Genomic DNA, 18505 nt, shown 5'->3' with positions numbered 1-18505 from the left:
CACTTTCTTCTGGGGCAGGAGGCACCGCTCCCTAAAACCTGTGGTTTATTCCTGTGGAAAGTGTTGGCTCCCAGTTCTTAACCTTCTTCAACAATTTTGTCCTGCTGACACAGCCAGGAGGAGGCTGTCAGTATTTTTTTTTCTCCCTGCTCCGTGAAGAATTTGTGCAACTTGCCCCTTGTAAAGAATGTCTTTGTGCCCACCCTTGTTTCCTTATGATTTCAAGTTTTCCACGGTTTCACACATTTTTTTTTAACATGCCAAGTGTTTAGTCAGCGCGTTGAGGGGTTTGGAATGTTAGGTATTAGGGAAGGGGTAGACAGGGTGTGTGTGTATGTGTGGCACTTGTTGAGGAGACACTGGAGGAAGGGTGGAACAGGAGAGACAGAGTGTTGGGAGGGGCTTTCAATACTACTATGCAGACCGCTTTACTTTGAAGTAAACCCCGCTGAGTTCAAGGAAGCTTGTTTCCAAGTATGCCTATAAACGGCTGGACTCTTAATCCTGTTGGATCTGCAGTGTTTGTGTTGTATTTGAGCTGGAATGAGGCTTTCAACTGGAACTGAGCTGGAATGTGGCATGTGAGCAACATTAGGTTATAGACAAGAGTAGATCCAGCAGGTATCTGGAGAGGCAGCCCATAAATTCCCTAAATAAATATACTTTTTTAAAAAAAAAGTGGGATGGGATAAAGGAGGATTTATTATTTGCATTTTCCTAGATGATTTTGGAGGCTGATGTGTGTTACAATTGCTATAATTGTTCTACATCCTCTGGCATAAGATAAAAAAGTATTTTACGTCTTCTGTGATTGCTGTTCTTGGAGCAACTCTTAAGAGTTCCAGCAGAAAGTTTCCAGTTCAAACATAACTGCCTAATTACTATTATATGTAGTAGTTAATTTAAATTGTAGTGAATCTTTTTAGTTTCCTCAGTGCTGCATATGGAGCATCAAGGAAAAGTCATCTCAGTTTTTCAAAGTCTGATACTTTTGCAGTTTTTAGGAGTATTTGCTCAAGACTTCATACTCTTGAGTTTACCTGTTTACTTGCAATTTTACGTACTCTCTCTGACAAGTTAGATAGTGTCTTCCCCACTTTCAGTAAATGTAATTGAAGATTAGGTATTTCAGTCTTCATGGAGAATTACGAATGCCAAAAAGGAAGATGGTGTCAGTTACTTTGGAGGTGGCTCTGCCCTTGTTTCTACTGCTTTATCCATACTGCTAAAATATGTTGACACAACCGTGTCTCTCTATTCCAGTGGTAATATTTGATATCTAATTCCTGTTGCAGTTGTTACCCTTTTGTGCATTTCTCCTTTCCCAAGTCATACTTGTAATTGCTAGGCCAGTGGTACTCACTCCATGGTTTGCAAAGAACCACATTCACAATCGCCATCAACCAAAAAAGCCATATTTATTTTTACTTTGGGGATGATTGTGCACCTCTGGGTTTCATCTCTGGCATGAGGTCACTTCTCTGGCAGTGGCTATTTCAAGGTGAGAACCACCTGCCAACCAGAAGGCTAGTCAAGCAAGAGCCATGCCCACTTCCCTAAAATATGGGTCGGGTGCCACATTGGGGAACAGTGCTTAGAAGAGATACAAACAGCATGTTGAAGAGCCACATGGGCTTTCGAGCCACTGAGGTAGTATCATTGGGCTAGGCTGTGCCTCCATGTGGGCCGTACAGTACAGAGGGTAGTATTACTTGCCCAATACATAATCAGTTGACTCCCATTTCAAGTTCAGGCTGCTTCCACTTGGCATTAGTTCTCATTGGTGGCTGCTTCCACTTGGCATTAGTTCTCTCCAAAAGCACCATGAGCAACCAGGTTTGGGAAAGATTGTATTAAAGTAGAGGAAAATGTAGAAAGTGGACTATTTGGGGACAACAGCATGTGGATGTTCAAACAAACAAACACCTGCTTCAGTCTGTACTGAAACAAGAACTCTATGCGGAAGAAACCTCAAGCTATTTTGGAATAATAATTTGTCTTTTGTATAATTTTTCTCTTTTATACGAGGTGTGTCAGATGATTTTTGTCTGTAAGAAACATGATGTGGCAAATTTTAGTATTAAAAACCCTATAGCAAATGGGTGCTTCCTTTGTCATGGAAGAATACAATGCTGAAGTTATGCATCGCCCAGATGATTGGTCATCAGCTGGTGAGTTGAGACCTATAAGTGGGACATGCTGCAGTCGAAAGTAGGCCAGGCTGATGGCACTACTGCAGGTTTTTTTTTAGTTTTTTCTAAGAAAAAGAAAAAGGAAGAGGATGTGTAACCAGAGGCAAATGAGGAGCTTTTTTGACTTTAATAATTATAACTATTATTATTTAATAAATCTAGATTATTGACTTTAATAGTGGTACATAATTTCAGCACATGTTGATTTTTCATAAGTCTTCATGATAAACGGATCCTAGCAACTTCTCCCTTCTGTACAAGAACTGATGATACAGGAGCCCTGACTTGATTCTGCATGCCATAGGAAGAGAAGAAGGCAATAAAAGTGTCACAGGTCAGAGTGTAAGATGGATTGAAAAAAGGGAGGAGCCACATGATAATAGTGTGACATTAGTAGAAATGGACACAATATACTCTGTCATAAGTGCCAGATGAAGTGTGCGGTTCTTCTCCAGTTATTACAGCCTGTCCTTCCCTGGTGCTTGTTGTAACAGCCACAATGCTCTGTCAGCAGAAGCTGTTCCCAGATACAGAAATCATTGCATCGCTCTGAAACAGACCTCAAAACTATTTTCTGGGATATCATTTTAGGAAACATTTTAAGAATTAGCTTAAAAGACAGCAGGCATATCCCATCAAGCAACTATATACAAATACAGTTGTACCAAGACGTGTGATATGATCAGTCCCTTTACTATGTGACATTAAGAAATACATGAAGATAATTCTTGTGGCAGACTAAGAATACATCTACACATTTTTTGTAACTTTTTTTGTTCCGCAAGCATGAGTATGTGTTTTTGTATGTCTATATAGATATTTGTTCAGTGGATTCCGGTTATTTGTGGATGCTGATATATGTAGACTGTGGAGCAGAAAGAAGGAGATGGGAGTGGCTTTAGGGCAACAATAAGTACAAATGAGGAACTTTGGTCCTCCTCCTACCCAGAACCAATAATGTTGGACATGTTTTGCTTATTGCTATTCAGCTCTTACCATGCATTTCGTAATCAAAACTTCCTGCCTTGAGTATCATGGTTCTGGTAGATGGGTGCCGGGTGTCTACCAGTTCTACACAGGTTGGGCTTCAGTAAAATCATTTTTGGATTTCCAGTCCTGGAATTACCTGTAGGCTTCTCACCTTATTCAGAATTATATTTGACAGCAGAAAGAGTAGCAGAAGCAACTTATTTCAGTCTGGGCTCGCCTTACTGAGAATTTTGTAAATTGGTCTGAAGAGTTTCTTTTAGTCTTATTGAAGGTGCTGTTAAGCACAAGAGCAGTTGTGGTGGATCTGGGCAGTGATCCATCTAGTCCAGCGTTCTGTTTTGTACAATGTGCAATCAGATGCTGCTGAAAGACCTACAACAGGACATCATGGTGTCTAGTAGCCCTGATGGACCTATCTTGCATTGACTTTAATTTAATCCAAATTTATTTATTTGTCTGCTCATTGAGACTCAAGGCAGATTACGCAATGCGAGCTAGAATGTTCAGTGAATAGGGTATGGGTTGCAGAAATTTGAAAATGAGCCTAAATCCAAACACAGAAATGAGACATTGCTGAAACAAAGCCTATGTAATTAAGATGACACCTTTAACGACACAGAAGACTACCCAGTAGGAACATATCTACATCAATACTCATATCTACAGACAGTACTCAGTAGAATAGTCTACACTCACTGTTCCTTTACCAAGGCCTCTCAGCAATTTCTTACAGCACAGCCCAGTTACCTGAGTAAAAAAGCCCTTGTGAATAATAGTTTGTGGAAAGCAAGGAGAGAAGTCAACTATCCCGTGGATGTGAATTCGTCAAGTTCATTACCTTGAGTGAAGTTCTTCCTTTTGTTCTGAATGTACTGCCCATTAACTTCATTGTTTACATGTAAGTTCTAGCACCATGGGAGAGAGAGAAAAAGCTCTCTCTCTCTACCCCATGGAAGGCAGGCTCTGGTAAAACAAAAGTTTGATGAAAAGGCAAGAAGAAAAGGAATATAAGGAGCACAGTGCAAAAAATATCAAAACAATAAACATTTCCTTAAATGCATTGGAAATCCATGAACCAGCCAAAGGAGGTAATGAGCCCTCCTTTACCTTGTTTGGGCAAGATTTGTGTTTTTTTTAAAAAAGGAAGCTACTTTCCCTTTTATGGTTTCCTTGGCTATGCTTATTGATCATACTGAGGTGTATCCAGCCACCCACAGACTTCCCGGAGTAGAGCAGGACTTTCCCACTTCTCCCGTCCTGGACCTTCAGGAATAGCATAGGGAGAAAAGCTGAGATCTGTTTATGTCATTTATAGTCCGCTTTTCTCACTGAGACTCAAGGTGGATTATACAGTGTGAGCTTCGTACAGTCAGTATCAAGTACATTTCCATACAGCGTCAAGGACATTTCCATGAACTATGCCATAGGGTAAATATAAAGAAGTTTACAAAAACGTACCGTTAGCAAGGATCCAATACAGAGTAGAAGAAATGCTGAAACAGAACATAATGAATTCTAGGACTAACATTTGACAACATGAAGCACTGTAGTGCATAGGTGTACACATTTAAAGCAGCAGATAGTATGTAAGGCAATATGGTGAAGTCTATAGTCCCTAACTCATTAGTGAAGTATTTGAGATTTGATCCCTACAATACAGCCCTCCTATCTGGGTAAAAAGCCTTTTTGAATAATTCTGTTTTGCATCATTTGCAGAAAGCCAGGAGAGTGGGGGCTCTCCTGACCTCCTCAGGCAGGCCATTCCACAGAGAAATCCCGTGTACAGGCTGCTGTTGATTTTGCCCATGTGCAGTCTGGCACCTGTAGGAGACACTGATCAGATGAGCGAAGCTGCAGTGGAGGAACATATGGAGGGAGGCGGTCCTGTAGGTATGCTGGACCAAGGCCATGAAGAGCTTTGTATGTAATAACCAAGACCTTGAACTGAGCACAATAACTGATAGGTAGCCAGTGGAGTGACTGTAGGATGGGAGTGATGTTTGAGCTCTTGCTTACTCCTGTAGTGGAGGAAGGAACTCAGCAGAAATCACTGCCTCCTCTTTCTCAAATAGTTGTTCCAACTATGGTTGGATACACACTGCTGCTATCAGCTTAGTTTGGTGGTATCTTTCTTATATTTTCTTTATTGAGGAGATAACTTTCAACCATTTTGAAGGTAATTAACCTTCTTTTCAGCATCTCTGTAAGTAGATCCCTCATTGCTGAGAAGTTTCCTCTTCTAAAATCAAATGTGGATATGTTGTACTTCTTCGAAAATCTCCCATCCACTTAAACACTGAGTTCAATAATGCTGTGATCACTGTTCTTAGTTGGTAAACACTTGTATCTGTGATTGGTCCTCCTGAGACCAAGTCCGATGTCACCTAGCCTCAGTTCTATGACCAACTTCTCTGGGCCACAATAATTTACATGTTCTAAACATTTTTTCTCTTTTCCATTCTTCTTCTTCTTATTATTATTATTATTAATTACATTTCTAACTCGCCCTTCCCACAAGCAGGCTCAGGGCGAGGTACAGCGGTTATAAAAATATAATACAAATATTAAAACAATTCATAAAACAACAGTTCATCATAAAATCAACAACCGATAATAACTGTCCCAAGATGGGGTCAATTCCAGATTCCTGCCCATCAACATACACGGGGAGGAAAGCGGACAGATAATGTACTGCAACCCATACGTGGGTCAGCAAATGAATAGGCACTACATAGCCCCGTGCTGTACCCATATGTTGGGCAGCCGGCCAGCGGACACTGTATAACCCCACACTCAGTGGGAGGCTGGTGGGAGGCTCAGTGAGGATCTCATGCTGGCCTCAACCATACGCTTGGTGGAACATCTCCATCTTACAGGCCTGTTGAAATTATAGAAGATCCTGACGGGGCCGGGTGTCCTCAGACAGAGAGTTCCACCAGGTTGGGGCCAGGACCGAAAAGGCCCTGGCCCTGGTTGAGGCCAACCGAGCCTCCCTGGGGCCAGGGACCACCAGCAGATGTTTTCCAGCTGATCGGAACGTTCTCCAGGGCACATATGGGGAGAGGCAGTCCCTTAGGTATACATTTGAACACATGTTAACACAGTTGATGACAATGTAGTTGAAGCTGCTTGTTCCTACACAACGTTCTCTTCTGATTGCCTGCCTTATTTCTTTTTCCATTTCAAGAGCACCCTAAGAGTTTCAGTAAGGCAAGTGATGGTTTGTCTTGGTATTTCCACCTTATAGTGATACTGTGACAGATTCTGTTTCTTTTAAGGGTTTATTGGATTTTAGGATTTCTTTGACACAGAGCCACACCACCTGTAATATCCTTCCTATGCTGATTTTTACCCATCCCATCAGATTTCTGAAATCTACATTTGCTTATAACACTCATATTTTGTTTCCTTCTCTAAACCTTGATATACTCATTTGCTCTACAGCCTTTTGGTCTTCTGAAACAGACATTTCCTTGGCATTCTGTCACTGAAAAGCTCTAACCCATTTCCATCTAGATCACTCAGACCAGTTAGTCCATAGTCACTTAGGAGAGTCTTCTTCTCAAACCCGACTCTCTCCAGCTGTAGGGATTAATTTAAAACCTGCTCTATAACCTTTAGTTTATTAAGTGCCAGCAGACTGGTTCGGCTTCAGTTCAAGGGAAGATTGTCTTTTTTATATACGGGACCGGCTCCTTCCAAACATTCCCCACTGCCTAACAAATTTAAACCTTCCAGCAGGATTTCTGCTAGTATGGCTATCCTGGACATTAACCTTCTGCCTAGCAACCCTACATTCTTCCTCCAGAACTGTATGACTTGACTTCCCAACATCATTGGTCTCAACATGCACCTTGACCACATTCTCCTCCCCAGTGCTACCGACTGAATTATCTAGAATAGCACCTGCATCCTACGCTGCAAGCAGACAAGTCACCATCAGGTTACAACATTCATTACAGACCCGTCTCGCTACAGTCACGAAACTCTCACTACCAAGAGTCCTGCACCCAGGATATCCTTGGTATGGAAGGATATCAGTTCTCCATCTGAGGAATGGGTTTCATCTGCTTCTCTGGGTCAACAGCCTTAGCTTCATGGATATTAACTTGTTCTTTGAGGTCCAGGAGTTTACTGCACTTAAACACACACCTGTCCCTGGCATACATTGCATAGCCAGCCATTCCCCTTCTGACTGTCTAGCTTCATGACTGGTTTTCTCTTTTTAATGCATTTTAATTTAAGCTAAAGTGTTTTATTTGGAGCAATGCAGGTATCTAAGAAGAGGGAGTCTAGTGAGCTAGCTTCCTCACTCTGTTGGTAAAGTTGCACTGTTGCTCAACCAACTTCCCTCTTTACCCTTTTTCATCTCTGGGGCTCTCTTGCTCACGGAGCTGGGGCTTGCTTACTACAAGCCTTAAATAGCTGTGGTGGAACTTGTTGTAGCCACTCACAGTAATTGGAGGCCAGCTAATAAAACAGTATGCGTGAGTCAGCTATTGAGATGATGCAAGAATGTGTGGGGATTAAAGGGGGGTGGAATTAAAGACCATAGATCTACTCTGCAGTGAAACTTGGAAATGAAATCCTGAGTTGGTTGAAGCCTAATTTGTAGTTTTTATATTCAAACCTAGTTTAGTCTAAGTTTAGCTGAACCTGATTTGTCTCAACTACTATGGCAGAACTGAGAGGACCTTAGTTGCTGTAGAAATACCCTCCTCAGTCCTGGTTTATCACCTGATCTTCAATTTAAACCAATTCTGAATCGTTTAAAACATAATTTTCATATTTAATTGGTTCTGGACAGTTTGAAACCTAGCCTTTCAAGTAAATATTTCAAGTCTGCCTAGGTTTAGCTTTACCTGATTTGTCATACCAGCTATAACAGAAAACAGAGAATGCAAAATGTTAATCATTACAGGATTACCTCCTCAACCTTCTATTCTTTTTTTACTTGTGATTTGCTGTTGGATTAGTATCAACTAGTAATTCTTATTTTTTCCTTGTACAGCTGCTTAACTCGTTCACCTTGTAATGCTTTTCCAAATGCCTTGTTGCTCTGGTACTTCATCACTTGGGCTCTCTTTTGCATGCTACTTCTTCCATTCTTGTTCATTGCTTTGGAAATGGGCTGAAAAATCATGTCGTAAATAATCAGTGGCTGTTTGTTTAATGACTAGCATTCGTGGCTGCAGTTTATTTGGTAGCCGCTGGAGGGTTTGATGAATTTTTTAATACTTGGTTATTGTCCCATAGTGAAACATTGCAGAACAGATATTGTAGTGTATGCAAAAGAGATCTTGAAGTAAGAGTGGACTGTAAACTAAATATGAGCAGTCAGTGTGGTGCGGTGGCAAAAAAGGCAAACTCAGTCTTGGATTGTAAAGGGGCATTGCATCAAAATCGCAGGCGGTCATAGTCCCTATGCTGCCTTGGTCAGGCCGTACCTGGAGTACTGTGTGCAGTTCTGGAGGCCTCACTTCAAAAAGAATGTGGACAAAACTGAGAGGGTGCAGAAGAAAGCGACGAAAATGATCAGGGGTGTGGAGACTCAGCTCTACGAGGAAAGACTGAGGGCCTTGGGAATGTTTAGTTTGGAGAAGAGGAGATTGAGGGGGGACATGATTGCACTCTTTAAATATTTGAAAGGCTGTCATTTGGAGGAGGGCAAGAAGCTGTTCCAGCTGGCAGCAGAGGATAGGACTCAAAGCAACGGGCTTAAATTACATGCAGAAAGGTACTGGCTGGATATTAGGAAAAACTTTTTCACGGTTAGAGTAGCTCAAAGGTGGAATCAGCTGCCTAGGGAGGTGGTTTTCAAGAAGAGGCTGGATGAATATTTGTCTGGGATGCTTTAGGCCCATCCTGCATTGGGCAGGGGGTTGGACTAGATGGTCTGTATGGCCCCTTCCAACTCTGTGATTCTGTGAACATAAACTGTGCCCTCTACTCATCATCCACCCTAATGCCACAGTGCCATCCTAAGCAGGTCTATTGAGAATCCTTCTGAGATATATTCAGTGGGACTTATTTTCAGGAAACTGTTTTTTAGGCTTGCAGTGTCTACCAGTAATAAGTTTTGAGCATCCTCCTTTGATTAAATTTGGTGATTCAATTTGCAGCTTCCATTTTCATCAGCAAGATGTGAGTTGATCTCCTAAACAGACTAGGTAGGAATGCTGTGGCTCAGAGGAAGAGCCTCTGCTTTGCATGCAGAAGGTCCCATGTTCAATCCCAGCATCTGCAGTTAAAAGGACCAGGTAGTAGGTGATATAAAAGACCTCTGCCTGAGACCTTGGGGAGCTGCTCTCCTCTGAGTATACAATAATGACCTTGATAGACCAGTGGTCTGATTCACTATAAGGCGGGTTTGCGTGTAGGACCGCATAGCATGTCTGTGGTTAATAACAGTGATTGTTGGTGAAAAGAGCCAGAGTTTGTCATGTTTGTGATTGTGAATGTGAATATTTAAGGGTGTTGAGTTCAAGACTGCCTCTCCTGATATAAGCTCATGTGGCAGCTTTGCTCAGCACAGAGTGCCTTTTAATTGTTTTGACCCTTGCATGAATATATTTTGTTTACTTCCCACTTGTGAGCATTTTTCGGTGGCTGCTCTAATGTTGCAGAACAGTCTTCCAGAGGGAATTAGAAGGTCTTGTGTCTCTGGAGGGCCTGTAAAATGGAACTCTTTGGCATTTCAAGATGATTGCCCTGTGCCTTCAGTTGTAAAGTTTTTTCTAATGGCTGTTTTAATTTTGTTCATTTTAAGAATCATGTTTTGTATCATTCTTATTGATGTCACCTCTCTTGAGTCCCAGTTATTTGGAAGAAGGGTGGGTTTATGTTTTAAATAAACAAATTCAGATGTTATATACCATTAGATGGCCAGGTCTTTTGGGAAGGGCGGAGGAGGGCTTTTGTAGGGTCAGGTGTAATACTATCCCTTATAGTATTATGCAACTTATTTTGAGCAAGAGGTCCTCTAAGAGTCCCTTGTTATGTGTATTTTAAGGCCTAAACACCCGCTGAGTCATACTTGTATCTGAAAATGCCTGCAAATGTATCATGTCTTTTTGGACACTGTGGTTTTTCTCACATCGTATAGTATGAGAAGCCAGCCATAAAGAGAGATCCTTTCTAATACAACCTGTGGTGCCATTTTTTGTTATTAGGGTAGCTCCGCCTGCCACGGGGGCCGTCATGGAGAAAAGTGGGAACGTTCAGCTGGAGATTCCTGACTTCAGCAATTCTGTCCTGAGCCACCTCAACCAGCTGCGCATGCAGGGCCGGCTGTGTGACATTGTGGTCAACGTGCAGGGCCAGGCCTTCCGGGCGCACAAGGTGGTGCTGGCTGCTAGTTCGCCTTACTTCCGGGACCACATGTCCCTTAACGAAATGAGTACGGTCTCCATCTCCGTCATCAAGAACCCCACCGTGTTTGAGCAGCTTCTCTCTTTTTGCTACACTGGGCGGATATGCCTCCAGCTGGCTGACATCATAAGCTATCTGACTGCGGCCAGCTTCTTGCAGATGCAGCACATTATAGACAAGTGCACACAGATCTTGGAGGGCATTCATTTCAAAATCAATGTGACTGAGGTTGAAGCAGAATTGAGCCAGACCAGAGCAAAGCATCAGGAGAGGCCTCCAGAATCTCACCAGGCTTCTCCATCCCTGAATCGCTCTCTGAGTCCACACCACAGTACTCCAAAAGGGAGCCGCATGGGTCAGGTCAGTACAGTATTGGACATTCGGGAACTTAGTCCTCCTGAGGAGTCTACAAGCCCTCAGATAATAGAGCAGAGTTCAGACGTGGAGAGCAGGGAGCCCATACTGAGGATTAATAGGGCAGGACAGTGGTATGTGGAAACGGGAGTCGCTGATCACGGTGGGCAGGGCGATGATGACGTCAAAGTCCTTGGCGCTGTACGGATCAAAACGGAAAACCTGGAAGAGTGGCTGGGGACGGAGAATCAGCCATCTGGAGAAGATGGGAGCAGCGCTGAGGAGGTCACTGCCATGGTGATTGACACCACAGGCCACGGATCAGTGGGACAAGAAAGTTACACCCTAGGGTCATCAGGAGCAAAAGTGGCTAGGCCAACCAGCACTGAGATTGAGAGGTGAGTTTCCCCATTTTACACTGATTTCCTTCCAAGAGTGGGCTGACGCAAGGAAGTTAAAGACAAGGGGAGAGGATGACGCTTGTTCAAAGGAATGATACTGTTGGTAATAGCGGATTCAACAGCAGAAGAACCCAAAAATTGATCTGGGCAATTGTAGTGTAGTGGTGGGAGTCCATCCCTCAGCAGATATTCTTGGCAATCCAAAAGAGATCTGGCCTGTTGTGTCCCTGATGTATATGGGGCAGGGAGGGGGCGGGAGAACCAGATGTTATGAAAGGATCATGTACCTTTAAAAGTGTGGATATGAACAATTTTTGGATAGATCATAGGCTTTTCTTGCAAACAGTTTGTATGGTAATAGCCAGAGACTTTCTGTATACATGTTGATATGTTTTTATTTATTCATTTGTACCTCATTTTGCTCACCAATTGAGAAACAAGTTGGTTTACAACATGCTCCCCTCCATTTTATCCTCACAGCAATTCTGTGAAGTAGGTTAATCTGAATGTGTAGCTGGTCCACACTCACCAGGCAGGCTTCGATGGCAGAGTGGAGATTTGAATCTGGGTTTCCCAGATCCTAGTCTGACACTATAATCACTGCACCATACTGGCCACTCTAGTGCTAGTATTGATTAATCTCCACTGCATTTGGTCTAAACCAATGGTCGGCTTCAGTTTATCTCTTTGTGTTTGTAAGTAGCCTGATAATCCTGAAGTATTTTATGGTTTGTTTGCTTATAGTCCGCCTTTCTCACTGAGACTCAAGGCGGATTACACAGTGGAAGTCAATAAAATCAACATCTGGGACATTCAGTAAACAATACAATAGAGTATTGGTTACAGAAATATGAGAACAAGCAGAAATCTGATACAGAGCTCAAACTGATGAAACAAAAGATAAGCGATTTAGCATGACATACTAAACTACATAAAATCTACCCAATAGGAGCATTTTTGTCACAACACACAGTATAGTATAGTCAGTAGTCCATATCCCTGTATAGTACATAGATTAAAAATATAATATATGTTTAAAACCCTCAACTAGCTTAATCCTTGTTCTTTCTCCCATATACACACAAAAGTCAGTTGAACACCTGTTTGATTCAGTGCCAACCTCATGCCAGACCATAATTAGCCCAAGCTGTGCTCACCCATTTCAAGCCCTGCTTTGCCTTGTGGTCACTGACCGTGATTAGTTAATTCAAATATGGTAAAACATAGTTAGGTTTCCTTAACCATGTGTTGGTGTGGCTGAATTGTCCCCCCCCCCCTCTTGGAGTTCAAATGGCTGTCCTCACAAAAGAAGTGATTCTTGAACATTGTGCATCTCAAGCATCTGTTGCTCTTGTTGTGATTACTGCTAAGTTCTTCTCTTTAACTCCATATCCAAGCTCCCTTTTGAAGATGGGAGTGCTGCTCCTTGTAAATGGTGGAACATGCGTCAACAGACAGTATGGAAAACAGTCTGAAAGAGCTTTAGGAGCAATTCTGTTCTGAATTACTTTCCTTCCCAGAGTTTCTTACCATCCAGCATCTGTGAACCTCTTGCTTGGGTGAGCTGCCTTGAGGTATTGTCCATCCATTACTCTCATCCTAAATAATTCCCTTGTCCCAAGAAACTGAATTGCGACATACACTTCACAGTTATAGTTTTATATTAATTTACATTTATTTGCAGCCTAGAAACAATCTGCCTAAGATCATAATCTGTTCCATATTCTCTCCCCTCCACTATATTATCAAGAAGTTTGTAATATGGAACGTGCATTGTTTCTCATCTCCCTGTTTTAATTATATAGCATAACTAACCATTCACCTCTGCTTTATCTGTAGATTTAGCCCTTCTGGTAGTGTGGTTACTGTAAATGAGCGGTACAGGTCAAAAAGTGAGTCTCCATGGCGAATGGATGAACCCAAGCAACCTAACTCCCAGGTGGGTTTCCCGTGCTTCATTTTTCTCAAAAGTTTTGAGATATATAGTATATACTTATAACGATACACTTCACAATTAGGAAAAAAAACATAAAGGGCCTGCCCAGTCAGTTATAATTCATGACATAGGTTGGGAATGGTAGGAAGTTTAAAAAGCTTAGCAATAAAAATTAGCAATATAACTTTAGAAAGCCTAAGAAAAGTGATAAACAGGAGCCTTGTAACCCTAGAAAATGAACAAAATTTTATTCCAGAATAAGCTTTGGGGACTCCAGTCTACTTTTCGGATGTTATGCGCTCTAGCCCACAGAAGCTTACACTGGAACTTAAATCTTGTTGTTGAGGGTGCCACTAGGCGCCTGCTTATATTTGTTGAAACTGACTTTGAGAAGGAAGAGGAACCTTAAGTAGTTGCTGTTAAGCATAAGTAGAAAATGTACATGTAAATGAGTCTTTGAAGACATTGCTTAGTTCTTTGGTGATGTTCAGGTACATATGGGGGCAGAATTGGTACTGGGATTTGATTAAAAGTGCTTGCCCTTGAGATCATATCTTTGTTGGATGATCTATTATGCATATTGCTTCAGGTGTGGGGAGAGGCTGTCTGTAAGCAAAGACAGGCCTTCCACTGCAAAGACCCATGAGAAGGAAAGATGATTGTCCCAGAGAGCCAGTAGATCCTTGATGGTTGTGCTGGAGAGGTTTTTATCTGGGAGCTAAAGCTGACAAACACTGGCATTCTGTCACTTTCTCTATTGGACCTGTCCAGTGGAAGGTGACTTTATGGTACACATCGATCTCTTCACTTTTCCAGTGGGTATTATAGTTTCAGAAATGGTTGACCCACAACTATTTTTCTAATCCCTTTTAAAAGCCATTTAATCATTTGTCTGGAAAGAGATGAACCTGTGTGAGAGCCCAACAGTGTGCCAGATTCTTGCATGTCACAAACTCTTGTTTTCACACTGCATTGCGTAAAAAGTAGGATGCTGAGAAGTAGCCATTTTAAGAGTGTTCACCTTCCGTTGTGACAACACATCCCTGAGTTAATTATTAATTTGCATAGCCAAAAATTTCTAGCAGAATCAGGTATACTAAGTAAAGCTAAATCATGATTTTCTACATGACTTATTTTGCATAATGAGGCTGTTCTTCCTTGCTCTGATATGTTGTAGTAGCATGTCTCTGTTGCTTGATCCTGCACATGTGAGATCTCTGGCTTTCTGTGGCCAGAAAGAATACATTGTTGGCTGTCCACAGCTCCCAAATATTTTTCTGACAGAGGCTGGCTAGAAACCTTGGGAAACTTGCAGGCAAGACATGGAGGAGAGGGCCATCTCCTATTCTTTGCCCCCCAGTAACTGTCAGTCAGAGGTATCCTGCTTCTGAACACTGAAGGTCCCATTTTTAACTCTCAATGGCGTTAGCAGACCTACACTGTGATTCTCCCCCCACCCTAAAATCCTTTTTAAAAAGCCATCTATGTTAGTGGCCATGACAGTGTCCATTGGCCGTGAACTCCTTAAGCAAATTATGGGTTACATGAAGAAATAGTTCTTTCGTTTCATTCTGGACCTGCAACCAGTCTGTTTCATTGGATTCCTTTGAATTTTGGAACGAGACGTATTAAGAACATAAGAAGAGCCCCGCTGGATCAGAACAGTGGTCCATCGAATGCACTATCATGTCTCATACAGTGGCCGACTCTAGAGGGCCAACAATAAGGCATAGAAGCCGAGGCCTTTCCTGATGCTGCCCTTTGGCACTGGTATTCAGAGATGTATTGCCCCTGAATATGGAAGTCCCCTTTAGCTGCCATGGCCAGTAGCCAGCGATAGGCCTATTTTCTGTAAATCTGTCCCCCTTTAAAGCCATCTATGCCTTTGGTCATCACTACGTTCTGGCAGGGAATTTCACATTTTAATCAATATTCCTAAACACTAGTTTCACACATTTTTTTAAACTTCTGTAATGTCCCCTCTCAGGGCCCCTTCAAATGTGACCACTTTTTTCACACACACAGGGTTGGACCCTATAAACGATGAATGAAGGTGTTGGCAGCCGTGTCATTTTCCTACCTCCTCCTTCCCCCCACTGTCCTCCTGAGGCTTCTGGGAGCGCTGTGGACAAAATGCTGTGGGGGGGGGGGACTGTTGTGAAGAGGAGGAAATGTGGCTGTGTTGTCCACACTTCTCTCTCATGACAGTGGAAAGTCTTACATGGTCAGAAACTCTGCTTGCAGGAGAACAAGGAGAGGCAACATTGTATGATTCTCTGTCTTTACAGCAACTTCCCCCCCCCCGCCCCCTGTGGGAATCCTGTGGGATTTTGTTCACAGAATTCCTTTGGCTCCAAGCATAGTCTTGGGAAGGCTGCTAGGAGAAGGGGAAGATGAGAATGATCTGCATCCATGGGCGCTCTTGTGCTTGCATTTCATAGGATCCAGTTCAAAGCTTGTAGGGGAAAAGCATTAATGTCTAATGCTTGCCTATTGATCTCTTTCACTCCCAGGACTAGGGCTGCTCATCAGTGGTGCATTTCATAGCCACTAGAGAAGCAGATACACAATCTGGGGTTCTTTAATCTACAAAGCCCTGTGCTGCATGGGCTCAGTGTATCTTGGACTGTGCCTCTCTTCCTTCCTGTTTACTTCCCAATAATCCACTGACTCAATGGTCTTTGACCAGTTTAAGTTTTGTAGATTTAGCTGTGCTCCAAGTTTCCCCTGCTGCAAGAGTTAATGGGTAGAATCTTGGTCAAGGGCTTTAAGAGTGATTCTTGAAAGATACCTGTCACCCCATTACTTTAGACATTTGTGGAGAGAATATATTTATCTGGTCTTTTAACATGACACATCTGAAATATTTCAGTAACTCCTCTTTTAATTGTATTTGTATAATTGCCTGTAGCTATGAATATTTTTGTGACTGTACTGATGCTGTGGTGACTCCTTTCTAATTATGTTTCGTTCAGTCCTTAAACACTACACTCCTCTCAAGCCCTCTTTTCTTGTTCCCATACCTGCCTCATTCATGCACCAAGCAGAGAATGGTGGAAATTTGATTTTTGATTAAGTGGGCATGCGGTGGGTGAAAGGACCTACAGCTGTGCCCACTCCTCTCCCCAGTCTCTGTTGCTGCAGCCACTTTTCTCCCAGCGTGGTTCCAACACCAGAAGTGAACCAGGATGCAGGGGAAACTGCCCGGAATAGTGGATCATTGGAGAGGGTAGGGCTCGTCTCCCTTACCTCTTGATGCAAACTACATTCCTGCAGCCTGCTTTAGATATGTATGGACGAAGACAGGAATAAACAAAAGGCAACTTTCCCCCAGAGTGTGGGTTGGAAGGTGGGTCTTCCCACACTAGCGCTCATCATCTTTGGATGTCAGATAACTTAAAAGCATTCTGTTCAGGGGCTGGAATCATTGGCTTAAGAAAGAATGCAGCCTAGCTCATTATATTTCCTCTTATATCTGTAATGTTTTTATTTTAGGTGGAAGAATCTGCGATAGTTGGGGTGAGCGGCTACGTGGAATATCTCCGTGAACAGGAAGTATCTGAACGGTGGTTTCGCTACAACCCGCGTCTCACATGCATCTACTGCGCCAAATCTTTCAATCAGAAGGGCAGCCTGGACCGGCACATGCGACTCCACATGGGAATCACACCCTTTGTTTGCCGTATGTGTGGTAAAAAATATACCCGCAAGGATCAGCTGGAGTATCACATCCGCAAACACACGGGCAACAAGCCTTTTCACTGTCACGTCTGCGGGAAGAGCTTCCCTTTCCAGGCCATCCTCAACCAGCACTTTCGTAAGAATCACCCTGGCTGCATGCCTCTGGAGGGGCCACACAGCATCTCCCCAGAGACCACTGTCACATCACGGGGGCAGACAGAGGAAGAGTCTCCCCTTCGGGAGGAAGCTGGTGCGGTGGGGGAGACAGCACAGGGTTCTGTGTCCACCACTGGGCCAGATTGAGGTGGAATGCAAAGTGGATGAGGAGGAACCCTCTCTTGGCATGTAAGCAGACCACATTGAGATGGTGAGATGGCGTTCTGCTTCGTATAAAGTCACCGCCGGACAAAGAAGCTCCTGAGATGTTGCCAAAATAGAAGAGAAATGATAACAAAGTGCTAAAACCTTACCCCCCCCTCTTCCTATCTCCTGGGGGTGGGGTCAAAAACTTGGTCAAACCAACCTCTGATTCAGGGATTGACAGCTTTTTTTGGGCTTTTTAAATAAATATATATATATATATATGTATATATGTATATGTATATATATATATTCAGTAGTGATCCAAGAGGAGCATTCTTTTTATTTCTTGGCAACAGCTCCTCTGACACGGTTGTCCTGTGGGCTTCAGAGGTCTAAGTTGCAGTGAGTGCAGAGTGTCAGATCGGTATTCCATCTGAGTTGTTGTACCACCATAGGAGCCAAGGGGACAAGAACTGGTTACGTCTCCCTTTCTAACCCACCCCCTAATCTCCCAGGTAATACTTTTCTGAGAAGAGTGTGGCTGTCCTGGTAGAAACTACCTTGCCTGTGTGTATTTTATCTCATTTTATTTTGGTGTGTCTTTTTAAAAAAAATAACACATTACCTAAGGGCTTTTTTTTTTGCTTGCCCATTCAAGGTGAGTTGCCTTGTCTGTTTTATTATGAGGAAGGCAACCTTTTTTTGAGCAGTATTTTAGAGGTGATACAATATTTAAATAACTAAGCTACTGAAAAACGAGGGTAGCAGCTGTGAACTTTTCAGCCATGTTTGGGTGGTTGATTGTTTTCGGTTTGCTAAACATGGACAGCATAGAACACTTTGAAATTCCTGGTCAGTCCCTGCATGGTGCAAAGGCCAGAAAAAAGGAGGGGCAGGTTTCCAGTCAAGATATGTTATTAAGACAGTGGCTTGCCCCAAAGCGCATTGTTTGCCTCCGTTGCACTTGATCAAATATCGCAGCAATATTTGTATATCAAAATCGTTAAATCCTTAGGGGAGGGGGAAAGATGGTTTGTTAGCAACTCCTTACTTGGTATTTTTGTATGCAAAAAAATGCAAAAAACATTTCTCGTTTATTAATAATGATGATTCAGGAGGGTCAAATTTACAAGGCCTCCAAGCAAGGCATTGCTTTCTTGAGCCGGTGCAGTATTTTACATTTGAAGTTGCTGGCAAAGGGAAGGGTGCATCCGTCAAACCGAGTGATAGAGATTGCCTATATTGCTGTTTTCTGATATGTTGTTTATAAGTGAAGC

General features: G+C 42.7%; 1 protein-coding gene across 1 annotated transcript; it reads left to right on the top strand.

Annotated features, from left to right (window-relative positions):
- Positions 1 to 10382: 10382 nt before the first annotated feature.
- On the top strand, positions 10383 to 17408 carry ZBTB37 (zinc finger and BTB domain containing 37). The gene is made up of 3 exons (XM_054981638.1): positions 10383 to 11305; positions 13148 to 13247; positions 16740 to 17408. Exons 1-3 carry the CDS (start codon positions 10383 to 10385, stop codon positions 17226 to 17228), a joined length of 1512 nt encoding a protein of 503 aa, XP_054837613.1. The 3' UTR covers positions 17229 to 17408.
- The last annotated feature ends 1097 nt before the right edge of the window (positions 17409 to 18505 follow it).

The sequence above is a fragment of the Eublepharis macularius genome, chromosome 5 (assembly GCF_028583425.1).
Source record: "Eublepharis macularius isolate TG4126 chromosome 5, MPM_Emac_v1.0, whole genome shotgun sequence".
NCBI lineage: Eukaryota > Metazoa > Chordata > Lepidosauria > Squamata > Eublepharidae > Eublepharis > Eublepharis macularius.
This window is presented reverse-complemented; position numbering and strand designations above follow the sequence as displayed.